At 41.6% G+C, this 27,188-nt stretch overlaps 1 protein-coding gene across 1 annotated transcript; it reads left to right on the top strand.

Moving 5' to 3' along the window:
• Positions 1-1,717: 1,717 nt before the first annotated feature.
• LOC133577348 (uncharacterized) lies at positions 1,718-27,188 on the top strand. The gene is made up of 14 exons (XM_061931076.2): positions 1,718-1,862; positions 1,933-2,038; positions 6,656-6,736; positions 6,815-6,918; positions 6,985-8,250; positions 8,890-8,945; positions 9,007-9,092; positions 9,177-9,250; positions 11,963-12,151; positions 12,210-12,370; positions 14,254-14,307; positions 26,451-26,510; positions 26,578-26,762; positions 26,842-27,188. The coding sequence occupies exons 2-14, from the start codon at positions 1,938-1,940 to the stop codon at positions 26,846-26,848; spliced, it is 2,424 nt and encodes an 807-aa protein (XP_061787060.2). The 5' UTR covers positions 1,718-1,862; positions 1,933-1,937; the 3' UTR covers positions 26,849-27,188.

Below are 27,188 nucleotides of genomic sequence, written 5' to 3'. Positions count from 1 at the left end.
TGCTGTATGGGGGGTTGTACCAGATGATGTCGTTTCGTTTTCTGCTCTTTTTTGGCTGGTTTCCTGGCGTGGGTTCATAGGTGAGGGTGAAATTGTATCCGCTTTCATCAAGGGCTTTTTGGTACGGGGGGGTTGCTTGGTCAAATTCAGCTTTGCTAGATGACAGCATCGATAGCCTTTTATTGATTCCGGTAGGTATTCTTTTCGTGGTGGTGGGTGGGTGGTTGCTGTCATGGTGCACATATTGGAGTGTTGTGTTGGGTTTCGTGAATGGTTGGTAGCTGTTATTTCTCAGGTTGAAAGTGACGTCAAGGAAGTTGACGGTTTGCTTGTTGGCTTCAATCGTGATCCGTAGGCCGTTCTCTTTGAAAATTTGGCATATGCGCTTCTTGGTATTCTCGCTGCTCCTTGGCGAGGCGCGACACACTGCGAGAATATATATATATATATATATATATATATATATATATATATATATATATATATATATATATATATATATATATATATATATATATATATATAACAAAGTGCAAAGCCATAGGCTCACACAAGTTCAGTAAATAATTTAAATTTGGAACACAGCATCATTTTCATTTTATTTTATATACCTTTATTTATGAATTGCAACATTTACAAACAATTGATAAATAACAATAATCAAAATAAGTACAGTACGAAACTGTGACAGAGGGTTGTAAAAATTATTTATATATATATATATATATATATATATATATATATATATATATATATATCATTCTATTTTAGTTACTTTATTGAGTTTACAACCCTCTGGCACAGTTTTGTACTGTTTTTGTTTTTGTATATATATATATACACATTAGGGCTGCAACAACTAATCGATTACAATCGATTACAATCGATTATAAAAAAATAGTTGGCGATTAATTTAGTCATCGATTCGTTGGATCTATGCTATGCGCATGCGCAGAGGCAATTATAATATTATTTGTTTTTTGTTTTTTTTAATAAACCTTTATTTATAAACTGCAACATGCACTAACAGCTGAGAAACAATAATCAAAATAAGTATGGTGCCAGTATGCTGTTTTTTCTTCAATAAAATACTGGAAAGGATAGAAATGTAGTTTGTCTCCTTTATCCGATTATTAATCGATTAATCGAAGTAATGATCGACAGATTAATCGATTATCAAATTAATTGTTAGTTGCAGCCCCAATATATATATATAAAAAACAAAGTGCAAAGCCATAGGCTCACACAAGTTCCGTAAATAATTTAAATTTGGAACACAGCATCATCGTTTTCACAGCTTTTTGCTTGTTAGAGGTAGACAGTGTTTTAACGTAGAGTTCTAATTCTTTTTTTAACGGCACAAAAAAACAGGTCGGGTATTGAGAAACTTACATTACCTCCCTGCTTGGCACTCAGCATCAAGGGTTGGAATTGGGGGTTAAATCACCAATAATGATTACTGGGCACGGCCACCGCTGCTGCCCACTGCTCCCCTCACCTCCCAGGGGGTGATCAAGGGTGATGGGTCAAATACAGATAATAATTTCGCCACACCTAGTGTGTGTGTGTGTGACAATCATTACTACTTTAACTTTAATATATGTATATAAAACGTAGCCAAAGGTAAAATTCATTTTCAATGTTTTTTTCCCGAAGCACTGCGCCTTTAAGAAGTCTTCAGCGCTGGATGACGAAGGCGGAAGTGTGAGCACAAAAAGGAGGAGGGGTAGTTTTGGCGCCAAATGCGAGCACACCAACAAGACAAGAAGACAAGAAGACAAGAAGAGCAGACGACGTCACTTCTCTCCTTTCCACGCAGATATCCACGCAGCCGCGGCTTGTTAGGAGCACGTAGTATCAAGGTGGCAAGTTTATCTTCATGTTTTAACACACGACCAAACACTATGTGTTTAACGGCGTGTTTGTTTTCAGCCAACATGGACGAGGCCAACAAGCTAATCGGCGCCGGGAAGAAGCACCTGGTGGCGGGCAAGGTGGTGGAGGCTGTCGGCGCCCTGCAGGAGGCCTGTGCCGTGCTGTGAGTGAATCATATTTATATTGCGCTTTTCTCTACTGACTCAAATAAATGATAAATGATAAATGGGTTGTACTTGTATAGCGCTTTTCTACCTTCAAGGTACTCAAAGCGCTTTGACACTACTTCCACATTTACCCATTCACACACACATTCACACACTGATGGAGGGAGCTGCCATGCAAGGCGCTATAACCAGCACCCATCAGGAGCAAGGGTGAAGTGTCTTGCTCAGGACACAACGGACATGACGAGGTTGGTACTAGGTGGGGATTGAACAAGGAACCCTCGGGTCGCGCACGGCCACTCTTCCACTGCGCCACGCCGACTCAAAGCGCTTTTTACATAGTGAAAGCCAATATCTATGTCACATTTAAAGCAGTGTGGGTGGCACTGGGTAAAGTGTCTTGCCTAAATGGCAAAACCGGGGATCGAACCTGGAACCCTCAAGTTGCTGGGACGGACACTCTACCAACCGAGCTATACAGCCACACGTTTATTCATATTTATGCATACACCGCTACGACACCACACATCTACTACAATTTATGCACACACCGCTAATAGAAGCATGCCTTACACCAGTGTTTTTCAACCTTTTTGGAGCCAAGGTACATTTTTTGCGTTGAAAAAAAATGCGGAGAAACACCACCAGCAGAAATCATTAAAAAAACAAAACTCAGTTGACAGTAAAAAGTCGTTGTCGCAATTGTTGGATATGACTTTAAAGCATAACCAAGCATGCATCACTATAGCGCTTGTCTCAAAGTAGGTGTACTGTCACATCACACCCTGACTTATTTGGACTTTTTTTTTATGTTTTCCTGTGTGTAGTGTTTTACTTCTTGTCTTGTGCTCCTATTTTGGTGGCTTTTTCTCTTTTTTTTGGTATTTTCCTGTAGCAGTTTCATGTCTTCCTTTGAGCAGATTACCCGCATCTTCTTTGTTTTAGTACTCAAGAATATTTCGGTTGTTTTTATCCTTCTTAGTGGGGACATTGTTGATTGTCATGCCATGTTCGGATGTACTTTGTGGACGCCGTCTCTGCGCCTCAGTAAGTCTTTGCTGTCGTCCAGCATTCTGTTTTTGTTTACTTTGTAGCCAGTTCAGTTTTAGTTTCGTTCTGCATAGCCTTCCCTAAACTTCAATGCCTTTTCTTAGGGGCACTCACCTTTTGTTTATTTTTGGCTTAAATAAATAAATAATGATAAATGGGTTATACTTGTATAGCGCGTTTCTACCTTCAAGGTACTCAAAGCGCTTTGACAGTATTTCCACATTCACCCATTCACACACACATTCACACACTGATGGCGGGAGCTGCCATGCAAGGCGCTAACCAGCAGCCATCAGGAGCAAGGGGTGAAGTGTCTTGCCCAAGGACACAACGGACGTGACTAGGATGGTAGAAGGTGGGGATTGAACCCCAGTAACCAGCAACCCTTCGATTGCTGGCATGGCCACTCTACCAACTTCGCCACGCCGTCCTTAAGCATTAGATACCTTTTTACCTGCACACTGCCTCCCGCTGTTTCCGACATCTACAAAGCAATTAGCTACCGACTGCCACCTACTGATATGGAAGAGTATTACACGGTTACTCTGCCGAGCTCTAGACCGCACCGACACTCAACAACAACACTTAATTTGCAGGCTATAATTACTGGTTTGCAAAAAATATTTTTAACCCAAATAGGTGAAATTAGATAATCTCCCACGGCACACCAGGCTGTATCCCAAGTGTGCCGCGGCACAGTGGTTGAAAAACACTGGTCTCGAGCTTGGCAGAGTAACCGTGTAATACTCTTCCATAGAAAGCCTGCAAGGAAAAGGACAGAGAGGTAAAGAAGAGTGCAAGGAGTGACAAAAGGGCCTTTGTTGAGGAACTAGCAGAGAAAGCTGAGTGTGCAGCTGCACGGGGTGAGTCGAGTACGATTTACAAGACCACAAAGCAACTCACAGGCAAGTACAACAGCCAGCAGGCCCCTGTTAAAGATAAACAGGGCAACATCCTCACCACCGAGAGTGACCAGGTCTTGAGATGGGTTGAGCATTTCCGTGAGGTACTCAACTGCCCGGAGCCAGATGATCCTGCCAACCCTTCATCAGCAGAAAGTCTCCTTGACATCGAGACCACCCCCCCAAGTAAACTTACTTACTTACTTAGTCCTCTTGCACTTCAGGGCGCGTAGAGCCGACCATAGCAACCAGGTCTCTCCATCTGGGTCTGTTGTGGGCAAGGTGTTGAGCTTGTGCCATAGTCACATTGCAGGCCTTAAGGTCCTCGGCTAATACATCCACCCAGCGAGTCCTGGGGGCGCCTCTTGGGCGTCTCCAGCCAGCTCGCTGCGGGTTGAAGTCCAGGATTTTGCGCGTGGGGTGTTCCCCCGGCAGGCGGATGACATGGCCATACCAGCGCACTCGCCGCATTGCTGTGAGGCGAGAGGCTGGGAGCTGTTGGGTTAGCTCTCTTAGGGTCTTGTTGGTGACATGCTGGCTCCACGTGATGCCTTCTATCCTCCTGAGGGCTCTGGAATCAAAGCCATCTAGCCTGGCCGCCAGGATGTTATTCAGCGGCCATGTTTCCAAGCCGTACAGAAGGACAGAGATGACAGAGGAATTGTAGACCCTCAACTTGGTGTCCCGAGATATGTGCCGGTGTCGCCACAACGGTCTCCACAGGGACTGCATGACGGAGGCTGCAAGGGCGCGACGGCGGTCCACCTCTCGTTTGAGGTCGCCGGTGTTGGTGACTGTCGAGCCGAGGTATCTGACGGTAGGGACAAAGTGGACAGGGGTATCCTCAAATAAGAAGGGTGGTGGGTCTGGTCCATCGCCGATATGCATGAGTTCGGTTTTGGACCAGCTGATTTTCAGGCCGAGCTGTTTGGTCTCCTCATCAAACACACCGAGGGCCTCCCTGAGCTGGTCAGCGGTCTCACTGAACAGGGTGGTGTCATCGGCGTATTCGAGGTCCTTTAGGGTGTAGTTTCCAAGTGACACCCCGGTGACTCGCACACAGACTCTGGACATCCAAGTAAAGAAGAGGTCAAATTTGCTATCAAAGCCTTGAAGAATGGGAAAGCCGCCGGCATAGACTCTGTCTATGCAGAGATGCTGAAAGCTGACCTTAACACTTCTGTCAATGTGCTTACTGATCTCTTTAAAGACATCTGGGAGAAGGAAGTGATACCTCAAGACTGGGACAAGGGCCTGTTTGTCAAACTCCCCAAGAAAGGAAACCTCCAAAATTGTGAAAACTGGAGGGGCATCACGCTGCTATCAGTACCATCTAAGGTCTTCTGCAGGATTTTACTCTGCAGAATCGATTCCACTATTGATCAGAAGCTACGGCAGGAACAAGCAGGGTTCAGGAAAGGAAGGGGCTGCATAGATCAGATCTTCGCTCTGAGGAACATTATCGAGCAGTGTGTAGAATGGAACACTCCTCTGCACATCGACTTTTGCAAAGCCTTCTGACAGCCTATGTCGTGACACCCTATGGAAGAGTGTTGGGGCCTATGGAGTTCCTCCAAAACTGGTCACTCTCATAGGGATGTTCTACCGTCACTTTGAATGCAGCGTCATTGTTAATGGTGAGCCATCAACATGGTTCACTGTGGAGTCTGGTGTGCGGCAAGGGTGTACTATTTCCCCCATTCTCTTCCTGATTGCCATAGACTGGGTCATGCAGAATACAACTGACCGACCCAGGGGTATCCAGTGGACTTTGTTCTCCCAACTTGAACACCTAGATTTTGCTGATGATCTTGCTGTCCTTGCACCAAAGCACATCCATCTGCAGGAGAAAACTGACAGACTAAACAAATTAGCCCAACAGGTGGGGCTGAACATAAATGTATCCAAAACACAAGTGATGTGCATTAATGCCACTCCAGATGTACCAATCACAGTGAATGGACACACTCTCGACTAAGTTGAGAACTTTACCTATCTGGGAAGTCTCGTCAGTAAGGACAACTCTGCACAAAAGGACATTAGAGCAAGACTTGGAAAGGCACAGGGTGCTTTTGCTAGGCTACACACCATCTGGAAGTTAAAGCAATATAGCTTAAGAACCAAGGTCTGACTTTACAACAGTAATTTAAAATCTGTATTGTTGTACGGCTCGGAGTGCTGGCGAAGTCGAAGCCTTCCTCAGGAAACTGTTGAATCTTCTGGCCCGAGAAAATATCCAATGCACATCTATATAAGAAGACCAAGTGCAACAGTGTGGTGCTAGAGATCATATGCCGCCGATTCCAATGGCTTGGGCATGTTCTGAGGATGGACCAAGACCGCATCCCCAAGATCGCACTACGTTGGACTCCACCTGGGAAAAGGAAGCAAGGCTGGCCCAAGAACGTACAGTGACAGCTGAGCTGAAGGAGATTAACCTGACCTATAGTTCTATAGTTTATATTTTGATAAACAATCATAAATGAATCTTTCAGCACATACACAATGTTGACATCTAGAGTTATATTTTGATAAACAATCATAAATGAATCTTTCAGCACGTACACAATGTTGACATCTAGAGTTATATTTTGATAAACACGACTGATGGTCCTACTGGTTAGATAAAATGGCTAAGTATGTTGAAACTGATGTTTTCAGAGCTAAGAAATATGGCGATACAGCAGATGAGTGTGCAGAAGCGTTCTTCTGGTGTGGTAAAGCACTTTTGGACTTGGCAAGGTATATTAAAATTGCATTTTTTAAATGAAAGATTATCCTAAACCAAGCATATGAGCTCTACTCCGTGTTGACATCCAGGATGGAGAACTCCGTACTCGGTAATGCTTTAGAAGGAGTCCCAGAGAACGACGACGAGGAAAACCCCAAGGACTCCAACATTGAGGCCACAGAAAATGTTGATGGTGAGTGAGAAAAAATTAGATGAATGATTAGTAGGAAGTGCTGATTGTCTTCTTGCGTCATAACAGAGAAGACCAGGGATGAGCTGAGGGCTCAGGTGTATGAAGCCATGGCAGAGAAGTCTGAGGACGTGCAGAAGAACGAGGACGGTGAGGGAAAAGGAAACTCATCTGAGGTAGGTGAGGGCAACAAGAAGGAAGCAGCAGACAAGATGGAAGAGGAGCCGTCTGACAAGAAGGTGGAAGAAAAACCAGCAGAGAAGACGGTGGAAGGAGCTGATGAGGAAGTACAACCACAGGACCAGAAGGAAGAACCAGAAGACAAGCAGGTAGAAGATGATGCAGCAGACAAGATGGAGGAAGAAGCTGAAGTACAATCACAAGACAAAAAGGCAGTAGAGAAGGTAGAAGAGCCAGCTGACAAGAAGGAAGAACCAGAAGACAAAGTAGATGAGGCCGCAGACAAGATGGAGCAGGAAGAAGCTACAGTACAACCACAAGACAAAAAGGCAGTAGAGAAGGTAGACATGAAGGAAGAACCAGAAAACAAGAAGGTAGAAGATGATGTAGTGGACAAGATGGAGGAAGAAGCTAAAGTACAGCCACAAGACCAGAAGGTAGAAGAGCCAGCTGACAAGAAGGAAGAACCAGAAGACAAAAAGGTAGAAGATGATGCCGCAGACAAGATGGAGGAGGAAGAAGCTAAAGTACAATCAGAAGACAACAAGGCAGCAGAGAAGGTAGACAAGAAGGAAGAACCAGAAGACAAGATGGAGCAGGAAGAAGCTAAAGTACAATCACAAGACAAAAAGGCAGCAGAGTTGGAAGAACCAGAAGACAAGAAGGAGCAGGAAGAAGCTAAAGTACAATCAGAAGACAAAAAGGCAGCAGAGTTGGAAGAACCAGAAGACAAGAAGGAGCAGGAAGAAACTAAAGTACAATCAGAAGACAAAAAGGCAGCAGAGTTGGAAGAACCAGAAGACAAGAAGGAGCAGGAAGAAGCTAAAGTACAATCAGAAGACAAAAAGGCAGCAGAGTTGGAAGAACCAGAAGACAAGAAGGAGCAGGAAGAAGCTAAAGTACAATCAGAAGACAAAAAGGCAGCAGAATTGGAAGAACCAGAAGACAAGAAGGAGCAGGAAGAAGCTAAAGTACAATCAGAAGACAAAAAGGCAGCAGAGTTGGAAGAACCAGAAGACAAGAAGGAGCAGGAAGAAGCTAAAGTACAATCAGAAGACAAAAAGGCAGCAGAGACGGAAGAAGCAGAAGACAAAGCAGACAAGATGGAGGAGGAGGAAGAAGAAGCTGAGGAGGACATAGCGGAAGAAGCTGAAGGTAAGAGTCTTTCTATCATCTAGAACAGGGTTGGGCAACCTACAGCCCGCGGGCCACATCTGGCCCACCAAATATTACAACAGAATTGAGCAAAGATCTGTTTTGAGAATTGCCACAACAATACTGATACTAGACTTTGATGCACTGACTGATCAACAACACTGCTCCCACTAAGACTTGTTTATCTGATGTTCTGATATATGTATTATGATTCTGGCTTTGAGAAGTCTACACCTACTTCCAACATGTTTGCTTTGACTCTTAGTTCCAACACATATGATATGCTTTGACTCTTAGTTCCAACACATATATGCTTTGCTTTGACTCTTAGTTCCAACACATATATGCTTTGCTTTGACTCTTAGTTCCAACACATATATGCTTTGCTTTGACTCTTAGTTCCAACACATATATGCTTTGCTTTGACTCTTAGTTCCAACACATATGATATGCTTTGACTCTTGGTTCCAACACATATGATATGCTTTGACTCTTGGTTCCAACACATATGATATGCTTTGACTATTGATGATGCAAGTTTATTTACAGCCTTTCTAGGATTTGGCTACAGTGTGCACATGTTTGGTGATAACTCCGCCCACTTGGTTGTGACTCTTCACGTCTTCCAAATGTTGTTAGATGGCGAAGAAGAAGACACGCTGGATCTGGCTGAACACAGCAATGTTGCAGTAAAGGTAGAGGACAACTCAGGTGTTGGAGTCTGGGTCAGGTTTGATGTTTTTTCTGTTTTTACAGGAAAGTGATGATGATGAAGAAGATGAAGTCGGGAACCTTCAGCTGGCCTGGGAGATGCTGGAAATGGCTAAAGTCATCTACAACAGGCGAGTGTACACAATGGCTGCCATCTGCATGTTGGCTTTGGAACTTTGTAAAAATGACTTTTTTAAATTTCCTTCTTGACTTAGAAAAGAGACAAAAGAGGACCAGCTGATGGTAGCACAGACTTACTTGAAGCTGGGGGAAGTTTCTGCTGAGTCAGGTAGGTTTGAGTGAGTCGGGTAGGTTTGAGTGAGTCGGGTAGGTTTGAGTGAGTCGGGTAGGTTTGAGTGAGTCGGGTAGGTTTGAGTGAGTCGGGTAGGTTTGAGTGAGTCGGGTGGGTTTGAGTGAGTCGGGTGGGTTTGAGTGAGTGAGTCGGGTGGGTTTGAGTGAGTGAGTCGGGTGGGTTTGAGTGAGTGAGTCGGGTGGGTTTGAGTGAGTGAGTCGGGTGGGTTTGAGTGAGTGAGTCGGGTGGGTTTGAGTGGAATGAGTCGGGCGGGTTTGAGTGGAATGAGTCGGGCTGAGGGGTTTGGAATGAGTCGGGCTGAGGGGTTTGGAATGAGTCGGGCGGGTTGGAGGGAGTCGGGCTGGGTGGTTTGGGATGAGTTGGGCGGGTTGGAGGAGTCGGGCTGGGTGGTTTGGGATGAGTCGGGCTGGGGGGTTTGGAATAAGTTGGGCGGGTTGGAGGAGTCGGGCTGGGTGATTTGGGATGAGTCGGGCTGGGTGATTTGGGATGAGTCGGGCTGGTTGATTTGGGATGAGTCGGGCTGGGTGATTTGGGATGAGTCGGGCTGGGTGATTTGGAATGAGTCGGGCTGGGGGGTTTGGAATGAGTCGGGCGGGTTGGAGGGAGTCGAGCTGGGGGTTTGGAATGAGTTGGGCGGGTTGGAGGGAGTCGGGCGGGTTGATTTGGGACGAGTCGGGCGGGTTGATTTGGGACGGGTCGGGCTGGGGGGTTTGGAATGAGTCGGGCTGGGTGTTTGGAATGAGTCGGGCGGGTTGGTTTGGAATGAGTCGGGCGGGTTGGAGTGAGTCGGGCGGGTTGATTTGGGATGAGTCGGGCTGGGGGGTTTGGAATGAGTCGGGCTGGGGGGTTTGGAATGAGTCGGGCGGGTTGGTTTGGAATGAGTCGGGCGGGGTGGAGGGAGTCGGGCTGGGTGATTTGGGATGAGTCGGGCTGGGTGATTTGGGATGAGTCGGGCTGGGGTGTTTGGAATAAGTCGGGCTGGGGGGTTTGGAATAAGTCGGGCTGAGGGGTTTGGAATGAGTCGAGCGGGTTGGAGGGAGTTGGGCGGTGGGGTTTGGGATAAGTCTGGCTGGGTGGTTTGGAATAAGTCGGGCTGGGTGGTTTGGAATAAGTCGGGCTGGGTGGTTTGGAATAAGTCGGGCTGGGTGGTTTGGAATAAGTCGGGCTGGGTGGTTTGGAATGAGTCGGGCTGGGTGGTTTGGAATGAGTCGGCGGGGTTTGAATGTCTTACAGTGTTGTCACTGTCGAGTAGAGAGACCGTCTGTACTTCCTGTGTGTGTCAGTCAGCAGTGAGACAAAGACTGTGAAGGAGTGAAAAGAGGGCTCACTGTGTTCAGTTATTGCTACTGTTTAACCTGCTGAGAGACCTTTCTTCCTGTTTGAAGCAAGAGACGAACAAATGCGAGTCACAAATCTGATTGGCCGATATGTCTGGGGAGGAAAAGAAAAAAACATCCTTCTGGAGGTTATTTATAAAAGCTCCATGTGATGAATGGTGCAGCTGTAATAATCTTTTTAATGACTGGTGCCTTTTGGCCTCCTACTCATCACTATGGTGACGTCACTCAACTATTTACTACTCATTACTATGGTGACGTCACTCAACTATTTACTACTCATCACTATGGTGACTGCACTCAACTATTTACTACTCATCACTATGGTGATGTCACTCAACTATGAACTAGTCATGTATTTATGGTGATGTCACTCAACTATGAACTAGTCATGTATTTATGGTGATGTCACTCTACTATGAACTAGTCATGTATTTATGGTGATGTCACTCTACTATGAACTAGTCATCACTATTGTGATGTCACTCAACTATTAACTAGTCATGTATTTATGGTGATGTCACTCTACTATGAACTAGTCATCACTATGGTGATGTCACTCAACTATTAACTAGTCATCACTATGGTGATGTCACTCAACTATGAGCGAGTCATGTATTTATGGTGATGTCACTCAACTATGGGCTAGTCATGTATTTATGGTGATGTCACTCAACTATGAACTCGTCATGTATTTATGGTGATGTCACTCAACTATGAACTAGTCATGTATTTATGGTGATGTCACTCAACTATTAACGAGTCATCACTATGGTGACGTCACTCAACTATGAACTAGTCATGTATTTATGGTGATGTCACTCAACTATGAACTAGTCATGTATTTATGATGATGTAACTCAACTATGAACTAGTCATGTATTTATGGTGATGTCACTCAACTATTAACGAGTCATCACTATGGTGACGTCACTCAACTATTAACTACTCATCACTATGGTGACGTCACTCAACTATGAACTAGTCATGTATTTATGGTGATGTCACTCAACTATGAACTAGTCATGTATTTATGGTGATGTCACTCAACTATGAACTAGTCATGTATTTATGGTGATGTCACTCAACTATTAACGAGTCATCACTATGGTGACGTCACTCAACTATTAACTACTCATCACTATGGTGACGTCACTCAACTATGAACTAGTCATGTATTTATGGTGATGTCACTCAACTATGAACTAGTCATGTATTTATGGTGATGTCACTCAACTATGAACTAGTCATGTATTTATGGTGATGTCACTCAACTATGAACTAGTCATTATGTATTTATGGTGATGTCACTTTCCTTATTGAGAACCAAACAGTGTGTCACCGCCCACAGGGAACTACACACAAGCGCTGGAGGACTTCCGGAAGTGTCTGAGCCTGCAGCTGAAGCACCTGGACTCTGACAGTCGGCTGCTGGCAGAGACTCACTACCAGCTGGGTCTGACCCTCACTTTCAACCTGCAGTACAAAGAAGCCGTGGAAGAACTCAACCGCTCCGCGGCCGTCATCAAGAGCAGACTGGGTGAGACCTTCTTGTTGGCTTGTTGTCTTCAGGTGTGTGCTTACCAGTTGTCCTGCAGAGAACCTGGCACAGGTGCTCCTCAAGGCTTCTGGCCCAGATCAGTTTCCCGAGGAGAGGAAGGAGATGGAGGAGCTGGAGGCTCTGCTGCCAGAGATCCAGGAGAAGGTGGAGGACGCCACTGAGGGCATGAAGTCCATAGAGGCTGATGCTGAGGTGCTGGTAGGTTGGATCTGAATTGTTCAAAGCAGTGATGACTACTTTATTTTAAAACCAGGAAGAACTAAAACTACAACTGGAGCAGACACAAATACTGTCACCATTGCTCCAAACTTGGCAGTTTGTTTTCCAGAATATGGATTTCTGCTTTTCATAACCAAAGTGGTATTTTCTTTTAGATTTCCATATAAAAATGCTAACTCGTCCTGGAGCTGGCCATGCTAGTAGTCCTAGTGCAGTTTGTGCTAACATGCTGTCTAAAAGTATCTTCTCATTCTCTTCCAACCAGTAACTTATACTTGTATACATACTAATCAATCATATTCACTACTATATCGCCTCTAAAAAGAACCGCTCCCCCGTCGTCGTCACGTGGCGACATTGCTGGTTTTAGGAGCAGAGGAGCATGTTGGGCAGCGCACACACACAGAGTACATGCAAGCAGATACAGTGTGTAGACAGAAAAGGGAGAATGGACGCATTTTGGTGTAAAAAGTAAATATAAAGGTGAAGTTATAACACTGAAACATCCTCAGGAAGAGCTGCTTTAACACATGGCTAACGTCCATCCACAGTGTTTTAGCTACTTCTAAATCACTAATCCTGGTCTCCATGGCGACAAAGTAAGTTTCTTACAATTACCATTATCACTGGAGGACGAGGAATAGCTAAACATGCTTCACTACACACCGTAGGAGGATACAATAGCTCACCACCGTCACAATGTAAACAAATGCCATGGGTGGATCTACACCTGACATCCACTGTAATGATACCAAGTATAAGAGCGTATCTAGTCCATACTACTATGATTACATCGATATCGTCACAAAATCTATTTTCCTTTTTTTTAAAATTCATATATTAAATACGGCCCTGGACACATGAGGACTTTGAATATGACCAATGTATGATCCTGTAACTACTTGGTATCAGATCCATACCTAAATGTGTGGTATCATCCAAAACTAATGTCAAGTATGAAAGAAGAGAAGAATAAGTGATTATTACATTTTAACAGAAGTGTAGATAGAACATGTTAAAACAAAAAATAAGCAGATATTAACAGTAAATGAACAAGTGGATTAATAATATTTTTTACAGCTTGTCCTTTATAATGTGTACAAAATAATAGGTGTATAAATGACACAATATGTTACTGCATACGACTAATTAGGAGTCTTTGTTTGTTTACTTACTACTAAAAGACAAGTTGTCTAGTATGTTAAACATTTTATTTAAGGACTAAATGACAATAATAAACATATGTTTCATGTACACTAACATCTTTTGTTCAAATAAAGACAATAATGACGTTTTTTGTGTTGCCCTTTATTTAGAAAAGTATGGAAATACATTTTGGTAGCGGTACCAAAATATTGGTATGGTGACAACAGTAGTTCCAACAGGTGGACACGTCCTCTCTTAGAAACAAGTGTTTCATGACTTCATGTAACACTTGTTTAAGTGTTACATGAAGTCATGCCCGTAAAAATGAAATTTTGTCGTCTGAGGACCTTGGGATCAGCGAGGGTTGATACGGTAAAAGCGGGTCAGATCGGTAAAGCACACGTCCGTGAAGACATTTCAAAACTAATAACAGAAATTTACAGCGACTTTAAAACTGTTGTAATGTGCGCCTGGTTAGGTCAGTTTCTTCAAGAAGTCCTTTCATAGCAAGTCTCTACACACTTCAAGTATCTTCTGTCATAATTAGTGTAGAACTGGACTGATCTGGTGAAGGTGCACCAGTCAACATGTGTGAAAAGGAGCAGGAGGAAGCCCATGTGACTACAATGGTGTATTCAATTAGCAATGTTTACATTTTCCTGTGCGTGGACTTTAAAAAGTACATTTGTACCTGATTTGATGTTGTTTGATGTCAGGATGGAACCACCTCTCCCTCTGCACCTGACTGCAGCACTCCTACGCCCTCACACGTGAGTCTCATCATGCTGGCTCACACTGATATTAATGAGTCTGATACCATGTACGCACCAATAATTGTACCCCCTCACACCAGCCTTAGTATCATCATGCTGGCTCATACTGATATGAGTCTGATACCATGTACGCACCAATAATTGTACCCCCTCACACGTGAGTATCATCATGCTGGCTGATACTGATATGAGTCTGATACCATGTACGCACCAATAATTGTACCCCCTCACATGTTAGTATCATCATGCTGGCTCATACTGATATTAATGAGTCTGATACCATGTATGCACCAATAATTGTACCCCCTCACACGTGAGTCTCATCATGCTGGCTCATACTGATATTAATGAGTCTGATACCATGTACGCACCAATAATTGTACCCCCTCACATGTTAGTATCATCATGCTGGCTCATACTGATATTAATGAGTCTGATACCATGTACGCACCAATAATTGTACCCCCTCACACGTGAGTATCATCATGCTGGCTGATACTGATATGAGTCTGATACCATGTACGCACCAATAATTGTACCCCCTCACATGTTAGTATCATCATGCTGGCTCATACTGATATTAATGAGTCTGATACCATGTATGCACCAATAATTGTACCCCCTCACACGTGAGTCTCATCATGCTGGCTCATACTGATATTAATGAGTCTGATACCATGTACGCACCAATAATTGTACCCCCTCACATGTTAGTATCATCATGCTGGCTCATACTGATATTAATGAGTCTGATACCATGTACGCACCAATAATTGTACCCCCTCACACGTTAGTATCAGCATGCTTTTCACTGCTGGGTAATACTGATATTAATTAGTCTGATACCATGTACGCACCAATAATTGTACCCCCTCACACGTTAGTATCATCATGCTGGCTGATACTGATATTAATGAGTCTGATACCATGTACGCACCAATAATTGTACCCCCTCACACGTTAGTATCATCATGCTGGCTCATACTGATATTAATGAGTCTGATACCATTTCCGCACCAATAATTGTACCCCCTCACACGTTAGTATCATCATGCTTTTCACTGCTGGGTGATACTGATATTATAGAGTCTGATACCATGTACGCACCAATAATTGTACCCCCTCACACGTTATTATCAGCATGCTTTTCACTGCTGGGTGATACTGATATTAATGAGTCTGATACCATGTACGCACCAATAATTGTACCCCCTCACACGTTAGTATCATCATGCTGGCTGATACTGATATTAGAGAGTCTGATACCATGTACGCACCAATAATTGTACCCCCTCACACGTTAGTATCATCATGCTGGCTGATACTGATATTGAGTCTCATACCATGTATGCACCAATAATTGTACCCCCCTCACACCTTAGTATCATCATGCTTTTCACTGCTGGGTGATACTGACATTAATGAGTCTGATACCATGTATGTACAAATAATTGTACCCCCTCACACGTTAGTATCATCATGCTTTTCACTTCCCGCACATATATCAGCCATATACTGGTGATACTGATATTAATGAGTCTGATACCATGTACGCACCAATAATTGTACCCCCTCACACGTTAGTATCATCATGCTTTTCACTGCTGGGTGATACTGATATTAATGAGTCTGATACCATGTATGCACCAATAATTGTACCCCCTCACACGAGAGTGACATCATGCTTGGTGATACTGATATTGAGTCGGATACCATGTACGCACCAATAGTTGTACCCCTTCACACGTTAGTATCATCATGCTTTTCACTTCCCACACATATATCAGCCATGTGCTGGGTGATACTGATATTAATGAGTCTGATACCATGTACGCACCAATAATGTTGGATCAAGTGAGTTGGACAAGAACATTGTGACACATTTATGCTTTTCAAGGAGGGCGATAATTTGGTAAGTTGAATGATGCAGACACGTTTGTTACTGGATACTTTTTAATACGGTTCTGTCTTGGAGACTTAATGTGTACTATTAACTGTCTGTGCAACTTTGTGCAAGTAGACTACTGTATCGCACGTGATATCTCACACACAAGTAAACATGCTGCAGCACTGCTTGTATCACACATGATATCACACACAAGTAAACACGCTGCAGGACTGCTTGTATTGCACATGATACCACACACAAGTAAACACTCTTCAAAACTGCTTGTATCGCACATGATATCACACAAGTAAACACACTGTGGGACCGCTTGTATCACGGATGATATCGTAAACACTCTTCAGGACTGCTTGTATCGCACATGATATCACACACAAGTAAACACTCTTCAGGGCTGCTTGTATCACAGATGATATCGCAAGTAAATGCGCTACAGGACTGCTTGTATCTCACATGATATCACACACAAACACGCTGCGGGACCGCTTGTATCGTACATGATATTACAAACAGGCTGCGGCACCGCTTGTATCGCACATATCACACCAAAAAATGCTGCGGGACAGGTTGTAACGAACATGATATTGCAAACAAACCCGCCGCAGGACTGTTAGTATTGCACACAAACACACTATGTGATATTATGTGAGATACAGGCAGCCCTGCAGCGTATTTGTGTGTGATATCATGTGCGATACAATCAGCACTGCAGCATGTTTAGTTGTGTGATATCATGCGCGATACAAGTGACCCTGCAGAGTGTTTAATTGAATGAAGTGTGTGTGTGTGTGTGTGTGTGTGTGTGTGTGTGTGTGTGTGTGTGTGTGTGTGTGTGTGTGTGTGTGTGTGTGTGTGTGTGTGTGTGTGTGTGATACAAGCAGTCCTGCAAACACGCTGCAGGACCGCTTGTATTGCACATGATATCACAATCGCGCTCCAGGACTGCTTGTATCGCACATGATATCGCACACAAACACTGCAGGACTGCTTGTATCAGTGACTTTAGATGCAAGCTTGATATCATCCAATGCTTGTTTTCTTGCTGATATCAAACCGATATCCATTATGGATAATGAATCAAATACACTGGTACCTTGGTTTTCATTGCAGACATCCCATAATATTAAAAGTTATTATAGAGAATTAAAGTTCTTCAAGCAGAAAATGTTTACATAATAAATATTTAATTTCACTTTGACCTTTTTCTTGAAGACTTGCTGGCAATGATGTGTGATACAGACCCTCACCTTCCTACTTTGATAAAGAAGGTGAGACACACTAAACGTTGTCAGCACTTTGACAAAGAAGGTGAGAAACACTATAGAATTCAAGAAATAACTCAGTGCTGGCAACTTTTTCTTAGCGTTTCTCACCTTCTTTATCAAAGTGCTGGCAACTTTTTCTTAGCGTTTCTCACCTTTATCAAAGTGCTGACAACTTTTTCTTAGTGTTTCTCACCTTCTTTATCAAAGTGCTGGCAACTTAGTGTTTCTCACCTTCTTTATCGAAGTGCTGGCAACTTTAGTGTTTTTCACCTTCTTTATCAAAGTGCTGGCAACTTTTTCTTAGTGTTTCTCACCTTTTATTAAAGTGCTGGCAACTTTAGTGTTTCTCACCTTCTTTATCAAAGTGCTGACAACTTTTTCTTAGCGTTTCTCACCTTCTTTATCAAAGTGCTGGCAACTTAGTGTTTCTCACCTTCTTTATCGAAGTGCTGGCAACTTCTTAGTGTTTTCACCTTCTTTTTCTTAGTGTTTCTCACCTTTTTTATCAAAGTGCTGGCAACTTTAGTGTTTTTCACCTTCTTTATCAAAGTGCTGGCAACTTTTTCTTAGTGTTTCTCACCTTTTATTAAAGTGCTGGCAACTTTAGTGTTTCTCACCTTCTTTATCAAAGTGCTGGCAACTTTCTTAGTGTTTCTCACCTTCTTTATCAAAGTGCTGGCAACTTAGTGTTTCTCACCTTTTTTATCAAAGTGCTGGCAACTTTTTCTTAGTGTTTCTCACCTTTTTTATCAAAGTGCTGGCAACTTTAGTGTTTCTCACCTTCTTTATCAAAGTGCTGGCAACTTCTTAGTGTTTCTCACCTTCTTTATCAAAGTGCTGGCAACTTCTTAGTGTTTCTCACATTTATCAAAGTGCTGGCAACTTCTTAGTGTTTCTCACCTTCTTTATCAAAGTGCTGGCAACGTCTTAGTGTTTCTCACCTTCTTTATCAAAGTGCTGGCAACTTTTTTTAGTGTTTCTCACCTTCTTTATCAAAGTGCTGGCAACTTTTTTTAGTGTTTCTCACCTTCTTTATCAAAGTGCTGGCAACTTTCTTAGTTTTTCTCACCTTCTTTATCAAAGTGCTGGCAACTTCTTAGTGTTTCTCACCTTCTTTATCAAAGTGCTGGCAACTTTAGTGTTTCTCACCTTCTTTATCAAAGTGCTGGCAACTTTAGTGTTTCTCACCTTCTTTATCAAAGTGCTGGCAACTTTCTTAGTGTTTCTCACCTTCTTTATCAAAGTGCTGGCAACTTAGTGTTTCTCACCTTCTTTATCGAAGTGCTGGCAACTTCTTAGTGTTTTCACCTTCTTTTTCTTAGTGTTTCTCACCTTTTTTATCAAAGTGCTGGCAACTTTTTCTTAGTGTTTCTCACCTTTTATTAAAGTGCTGGCAACTTTAGTGTTTCTCACCTTCTTTATCAAAGTGCTGGCAACTTTCTTAGTGTTTCTCACCTTCTTTATCAAAGTGCTGGCAACTTAGTGTTTCTCACCTTTTTTATCAAAGTGCTGGCAACTTTTTCTTAGTGTTTCTCACCTTTTTTATCAAAGTGCTGGCAACTTTAGTGTTTCTCACCTTCTTTATCAAAGTGCTGGCAACTTCTTAGTGTTTCTCACCTTCTTTATCAAAGTGCTGGCAACTTCTTAGTGTTTCTCACCTTCTTTATCAAAGTGCTGGCAACTTCTTAGTGTTTCTCACCTTCTTTATCAAAGTGCTGGCAACTTCTTGGTGTTTCTCACCTTCTTTATCAAAGTGCTGGCAACTTTTTTAGTGTTTCTCACCTTCTTTATCAAAGTGCTGGCAACTTTCTTAGTTTTTCTCACCTTCTTTATCAAAGTGCTGGCAACTTCTTAGTGTTTCTCACCTTCTTTATCAAAGTGCTGGCAACTTCTTAGTGTTTCTCACCTTCTTTATCAAAGTGCTGGCAACTTCTTAGTGTTTCTCACCTTCTTTATCAAAGTGCTGGCAACTTCTTGGTGTTTCTCACCTTCTTTATCAAAGTGCTGGCAACTTTTTTAGTGTTTCTCACCTTCTTTATCAAAGTGCTGGCAACTTCTTGGTGTTTCTCACCTTCTTTATCAAAGTGCTGGCAACTTTTTTAGTGTTTCTCACCTTCTTTATCAAAGTGCTGGCAACTTTCTTAGTTTTTCTCACCTTCTTTATCAAAGTGCTGGCAACTTCTTAGTGTTTCTCACCTTTATCAAAGTGCTGGCAACTTCTTAGTGTTTTCACCTTCTTTTTCTTAGTGTTTCTCACCTTTTTTATCAAAGTGCTGACAACTTAGTGTTTCTCACCTTCTTTATCAAAGTGCTGGCAACTTCTTAGTGTTTCTCACCTTCTTTATCAAAGTGCTGGCAACTTCTTAGTGTTTCTCACCTTCTTTATCAAAGTGCTGGCAACTTCTTAGTGTTTCTCACCTTCTTTATCAAAGTGCTGGCAACTTCTTAGTGTTTCTCACCTTCTTTATCAAAGTGCTGGCAACTTTTTTAGTGTTTCTCACATTTATCAAAGTGCTGGCAACTTCTTAGTGTTTCTCACCTTCTTTATCAAAGTGCTGGCAACTTTTTTAGTGTTTCTCACCTTTATCAAAGTGCTAGCAACTTCTTAGTGTTTCTCACCTTCTTTATCAAAGTGCTAGCAACTTAGTGTTTCTCACCTTCTTTATCAAAGTGCTGGCAACTTCTTAGTGTTTCTCACCTTCTTTATCAAAGTGCTAGCAACTTTAGTGTTTCTCACATTTATCAAAGTGCTGGCAACTTAGTGTTTCTCACCTTCTTTATCAAAGTGCTGGCAACTTAGTGTTTCTCACCTTCTTTATCAAAGTGCTAGCAACTTCTTAGTGTTTCTCACCTTCTTTATCAAAGTGCTAGCAACTTCTTAGTGTTTCTCACCTTTATCAAAGTGCTAGCAACTTCTTAGTGTTTCTCACCTTCTTTATCAAAGTGCTAGCAACTTCTTAGTGTTTCTCACCTTCTTTATCAAAGTGCTAGCAACTTCTTAGTGTTTTCATCTTCTTTTTCTTAGTGTTTCTCACCTTTTTTTATCAAAGTGCTGGCAACTTCTTAGTGTTTCTCACCTTTATCAAAGTGCTGGCAACTTCTTAGTGTTTCTCACCTTCTTTATCAAAGTGCTGGCAACTTCTTAGTGTTTCTCACCTTCTTTATCAAAGTGCTGGCAACTTCTTGGTGTTTCTCACCTTCTTTATCAAAGTGCTGGCAACTTTTTTAGTGTTTCTCACCTTCTTTATCAAAGTGCTGGCAACTTCTTGGTGTTTCTCACCTTCTTTATCAAAGTGCTGGCAACTTTTTTAGTGTTTCTCACCTTCTTTATCAAAGTGCTGGCAACTTTCTTAGTTTTTCTCACCTTCTTTATCAAAGTGCTGGCAACTTCTTAGTGTTTCTCACCTTTATCAAAGTGCTGGCAACTTCTTAGTGTTTTCACCTTCTTTTTCTTAGTGTTTCTCACCTTTTTTATCAAAGTGCTGACAACTTAGTGTTTCTCACCTTCTTTATCAAAGTGCTGGCAACTTCTTAGTGTTTCTCACCTTCTTTATCAAAGTGCTGGCAACTTCTTAGTGTTTCTCACCTTCTTTATCAAAGTGCTGGCAACTTCTTAGTGTTTCTCACCTTCTTTATCAAAGTGCTGGCAACTTCTTAGTGTTTCTCACCTTCTTTATCAAAGTGCTGGCAACTTTTTTAGTGTTTCTCACATTTATCAAAGTGCTGGCAACTTCTTAGTGTTTCTCACCTTCTTTATCAAAGTGCTGGCAACTTTTTTAGTGTTTCTCACCTTTATCAAAGTGCTAGCAACTTCTTAGTGTTTCTCACCTTCTTTATCAAAGTGCTAGCAACTTAGTGTTTCTCACCTTCTTTATCAAAGTGCTGGCAACTTCTTAGTGTTTCTCACCTTCTTTATCAAAGTGCTAGCAACTTTAGTGTTTCTCACATTTATCAAAGTGCTGGCAACTTAGTGTTTCTCACCTTCTTTATCAAAGTGCTGGCAACTTAGTGTTTCTCACCTTCTTTATCAAAGTGCTAGCAACTTCTTAGTGTTTCTCACCTTCTTTATCAAAGTGCTAGCAACTTAGTGTTTCTCACCTTTATCAAAGTGCTAGCAACTTCTTAGTGTTTCTCACCTTCTTTATCAAAGTGCTAGCAACTTCTTAGTGTTTCTCACCTTCTTTATCAAAGTGCTAGCAACTTCTTAGTGTTTTCATCTTCTTTTTCTTAGTGTTTCTCACCTTTTTTTATCAAAGTGCTGGCAACTTTAGTGTTTCTCACCTTCTTTATCAAAGTGCTGGCAACTTTCTTAGTGTTTCTCACCTTCTTTATCAAAGTGCTGGCAACTTAGTGTTTCTCACCTTCTTTATCGAAGTGCTGGCAACTTCTTAGTGTTTTCACCTTCTTTTTCTTAGTGTTTCTCACCTTTTTTATCAAAGTGCTGGCAACTTTTTCTTAGTGTTTCTCACCTTTTATTAAAGTGCTGGCAACTTTAGTGTTTCTCACCTTCTTTATCAAAGTGCTGGCAACTTTCTTAGTGTTTCTCACCTTCTTTATCAAAGTGCTGGCAACTTAGTGTTTCTCACCTTTTTTATCAAAGTGCTGGCAACTTTTTCTTAGTGTTTCTCACCTTTTTTATCAAAGTGCTGGCAACTTTAGTGTTTCTCACCTTCTTTATCAAAGTGCTGGCAACTTCTTAGTGTTTCTCACCTTCTTTATCAAAGTGCTGGCAACTTCTTAGTGTTTCTCACCTTCTTTATCAAAGTGCTGGCAACTTCTTAGTGTTTCTCACCTTCTTTATCAAAGTGCTGGCAACTTCTTGGTGTTTCTCACCTTCTTTATCAAAGTGCTGGCAACTTTTTTAGTGTTTCTCACCTTCTTTATCAAAGTGCTGGCAACTTTCTTAGTTTTTCTCACCTTCTTTATCAAAGTGCTGGCAACTTCTTAGTGTTTCTCACCTTCTTTATCAAAGTGCTGGCAACTTCTTAGTGTTTCTCACCTTCTTTATCAAAGTGCTGGCAACTTCTTAGTGTTTCTCACCTTCTTTATCAAAGTGCTGGCAACTTCTTGGTGTTTCTCACCTTCTTTATCAAAGTGCTGGCAACTTTTTTAGTGTTTCTCACCTTCTTTATCAAAGTGCTGGCAACTTCTTGGTGTTTCTCACCTTCTTTATCAAAGTGCTGGCAACTTTTTTAGTGTTTCTCACCTTCTTTATCAAAGTGCTGGCAACTTTCTTAGTTTTTCTCACCTTCTTTATCAAAGTGCTGGCAACTTCTTAGTGTTTCTCACCTTTATCAAAGTGCTGGCAACTTCTTAGTGTTTTCACCTTCTTTTTCTTAGTGTTTCTCACCTTTTTTATCAAAGTGCTGACAACTTAGTGTTTCTCACCTTCTTTATCAAAGTGCTGGCAACTTCTTAGTGTTTCTCACCTTCTTTATCAAAGTGCTGGCAACTTCTTAGTGTTTCTCACCTTCTTTATCAAAGTGCTGGCAACTTCTTAGTGTTTCTCACCTTCTTTATCAAAGTGCTGGCAACTTCTTAGTGTTTCTCACCTTCTTTATCAAAGTGCTGGCAACTTTTTTAGTGTTTCTCACATTTATCAAAGTGCTGGCAACTTCTTAGTGTTTCTCACCTTCTTTATCAAAGTGCTGGCAACTTTTTTAGTGTTTCTCACCTTTATCAAAGTGCTAGCAACTTCTTAGTGTTTCTCACCTTCTTTATCAAAGTGCTAGCAACTTAGTGTTTCTCACCTTCTTTATCAAAGTGCTGGCAACTTCTTAGTGTTTCTCACCTTCTTTATCAAAGTGCTAGCAACTTTAGTGTTTCTCACATTTATCAAAGTGCTGGCAACTTAGTGTTTCTCACCTTCTTTATCAAAGTGCTGGCAACTTAGTGTTTCTCACCTTCTTTATCAAAGTGCTAGCAACTTCTTAGTGTTTCTCACCTTCTTTATCAAAGTGCTAGCAACTTCTTAGTGTTTCTCACCTTTATCAAAGTGCTAGCAACTTCTTAGTGTTTCTCACCTTCTTTATCAAAGTGCTAGCAACTTCTTAGTGTTTCTCACCTTCTTTATCAAAGTGCTAGCAACTTCTTAGTGTTTTCATCTTCTTTTTCTTAGTGTTTCTCACCTTTTTTTATCAAAGTGCTGGCAACTTCTTAGTGTTTCTCACCTTTATCAAAGTGCTGGCAACTTCTTAGTGTTTCTCACCTTCTTTATCAAAGTGCTGGCAACTTCTTAGTGTTTCTCACCTTCTTTATCAAAGTGCTGGCAACTTCTTGGTGTTTCTCACCTTCTTTATCAAAGTGCTGGCAACTTTTTTAGTGTTTCTCACCTTCTTTATCAAAGTGCTGGCAACTTCTTGGTGTTTCTCACCTTCTTTATCAAAGTGCTGGCAACTTTTTTAGTGTTTCTCACCTTCTTTATCAAAGTGCTGGCAACTTTCTTAGTTTTTCTCACCTTCTTTATCAAAGTGCTGGCAACTTCTTAGTGTTTCTCACCTTTATCAAAGTGCTGGCAACTTCTTAGTGTTTTCACCTTCTTTTTCTTAGTGTTTCTCACCTTTTTTATCAAAGTGCTGACAACTTAGTGTTTCTCACCTTCTTTATCAAAGTGCTGGCAACTTCTTAGTGTTTCTCACCTTCTTTATCAAAGTGCTGGCAACTTCTTAGTGTTTCTCACCTTCTTTATCAAAGTGCTGGCAACTTCTTAGTGTTTCTCACCTTCTTTATCAAAGTGCTGGCAACTTCTTAGTGTTTCTCACCTTCTTTATCAAAGTGCTGGCAACTTTTTTAGTGTTTCTCACATTTATCAAAGTGCTGGCAACTTCTTAGTGTTTCTCACCTTCTTTATCAAAGTGCTGGCAACTTTTTTAGTGTTTCTCACCTTTATCAAAGTGCTAGCAACTTCTTAGTGTTTCTCACCTTCTTTATCAAAGTGCTAGCAACTTAGTGTTTCTCACCTTCTTTATCAAAGTGCTGGCAACTTCTTAGTGTTTCTCACCTTCTTTATCAAAGTGCTAGCAACTTTAGTGTTTCTCACATTTATCAAAGTGCTGGCAACTTAGTGTTTCTCACCTTCTTTATCAAAGTGCTGGCAACTTAGTGTTTCTCACCTTCTTTATCAAAGTGCTAGCAACTTCTTAGTGTTTCTCACCTTCTTTATCAAAGTGCTAGCAACTTAGTGTTTCTCACCTTTATCAAAGTGCTAGCAACTTCTTAGTGTTTCTCACCTTCTTTATCAAAGTGCTAGCAACTTCTTAGTGTTTCTCACCTTCTTTATCAAAGTGCTAGCAACTTCTTAGTGTTTTCATCTTCTTTTTCTTAGTGTTTCTCACCTTTTTTTATCAAAGTGCTGGCAACTTCTTAGTGTTTCTCACCTTTATCAAAGTGCTGGCAACTTCTTAGTGTTTCTCACCTTCTTTATCAAAGTGCTGGCAACTTCTTAGTGTTTCTCACCTTCTTTATCAAAGTGCTGGCAACTTTTTCTTAGTGTTTCTCACCTTCTTTATCAAAGTGCTGTCAACTTAGTGTTTCTCACCTTCTTTATCGAAGTGCTGGCAACTTCTTAGTGTTTTCATCTTCTTTTTCTTAGTGTTTCTCACCTTTTTTATCAAAGTGCTGGCAACTTTTCCTTAGTGTTTCTCACTTTTTTATCAAAGTGCTGGCAACTTTAGTGTTTTTCACCTTCTTTATCAAAGTGCTGGCAACTTTTTCTTAGTGTTTCTCACCTTTTAATAAAGTGCTGGCAACTTTAGTGTTTCTCACCTTCTTTATCAAAGTGCTGGCAACTTTCTTAGTGTTTCTCACCTCCTTTATCAAAGTGCTGGCAACTTTCTTAGTGTTCCTCACCTTCTTTATCAAAGTGCTGGCAACTTCTTAGTGTTTTCACCTTCTTTTTCTTAGTGTTTCTCACCTTTTTTATCAAAGTGCTGGCAACTTTTTCTAAGTGTTTCTCACCTTTTTTTTTATCAAAGTGCTGGCAACTTTAGTGTTTCTCACCTTCTTTATCAAAGTGCTGGCAACTTTCTTAGTGTTCCTCACCTTCTTTATCAAAGTGCTGGCAACTTCTTAGTGTTTTCACCTTCTTTTTCTTAGTGTTTCTCACCTTTTTTATCAAAGTGCTGGCAACTTTTTCTAAGTGTTTCTCACCTTTTTTTTTATCAAAGTGCTGGCAACTTTTTCTAAGTGTTTCTCACCTTTTTTTTTATCAAAGTGCTGGCAACTTTTTCTAAGTGTTTCTCACCTTTTTTTTTATCAAAGTGCTGGCAACTTTTTCTAAGTGTTTCTCACCTTTTTTTTTATCAAAGTGCTGGCAACTTTAGTGTTTCTCACCTTCTTTATCAAAGTGCTGGCAACTTTCTTAGTGTTCCTCACCTTCTTTATCAAAGTGCTGGCAACTTCTTAGTGTTTTCACCTTCTTTTTCTTAGTGTTTCTCACCTTTTTTATCAAAGTGCTGGCAACTTTTTCTAAGTGTTTCTCACCTTTTTTTTTATCAAAGTGCTGGCAACTTTAGTGTTTCTCACCTTTATCAAAGTGCTGGCAACTTTCTTAGTGTTTCTCACCTTAATCAAAGTGCTGGCAACTTAGTGTTTCTCACCTTCTTTATCGAAGTGCTGGCAACTTCTTAGTGTTTTCACCTTCTTTATCAAAGTGCTGGCAACTTTCTTCATGTTGTCTTATTTTGCAGTGATCTTCAATTAAAGCACAGTCACTATCTGAACACCAATTGGCGAACACTGTATTATCCTAGTGCACTTGAACGTAGCACAGACTTAATGATGTGACTCCTAAGGAGCCGTTCATCATTCTGTGTGCACTCTATGAACAATTCAAACAATGATTCTGTCTGTAGACAAATAATTAGTGTGAAAAGCAAGGTTCACTGTAAAGGTAAGATAAGGTTAAGTAAAGATTGTGATGCTAATTGGGTCACATGACTAACGAGGTGTTCTTGCTGATGTCCAAACAGTCTGACATCATGACCGCCGTCACTCCCGTGTCTGACATCAGCCACCTGGTCAGGAAGAAGGTGAGGCTCGCCAACCTGACCGCCCGTATTGTGGGTGACCCCGTCTGACCCTGCTTGTGTGTCCCAGAGGAAGCCAGAGGAGAGTCCTGTGAAGGAAGGCGTGAAGAAGCTGAAGCAGGACAGCGCTCAGGAGACTCACGCTAACAGCGAGCACAAAGCTAACGGAGATGCTAACGGCGAGCATAAAGCTAACGGAGATGCTAACGGCGAGCATAAAGCTAACGGTCACACCAGCAGCATGGAGGTGGAGAGGTGAGGCAGGACTTTGCATCTTTGAACATTCACCACTTGTTGACGTTCTTAATAATGACTTTTTCCTCCTCGCTTGCAGTCATTGAACGCATCTTCAACTGCAGCCATGACCTTTTCTGCACATGTTCTGTTCAATGTTTGTACATGTGAAGTCATGTTCTCCACTTTTATTGCACGTTTGACAGCTTTCAATACTACTTGAATACAACTTTGAATACTACTTGAATACAACTTTGAATACTACTTGAATACAACTTTAAATACAACTTTGAATACTACTTGAATACAACTTTGAATACTACTTGAATACAACTTTGAATACTTGACGGTTATGTTGGTATTGTTCCTCCCCGCCATGAATGCAGTTTTTCTAATCTTTATTGTACGTTCAACTTTGACCTAATAAAGATCATTTTTGCAAACTTT

This window comes from Nerophis lumbriciformis, linkage group LG37 (genome assembly GCF_033978685.3).
Source record: "Nerophis lumbriciformis linkage group LG37, RoL_Nlum_v2.1, whole genome shotgun sequence".
NCBI classification, from domain to species: Eukaryota; Metazoa; Chordata; class Actinopteri; order Syngnathiformes; family Syngnathidae; genus Nerophis; species Nerophis lumbriciformis.
This window is presented reverse-complemented; position numbering and strand designations above follow the sequence as displayed.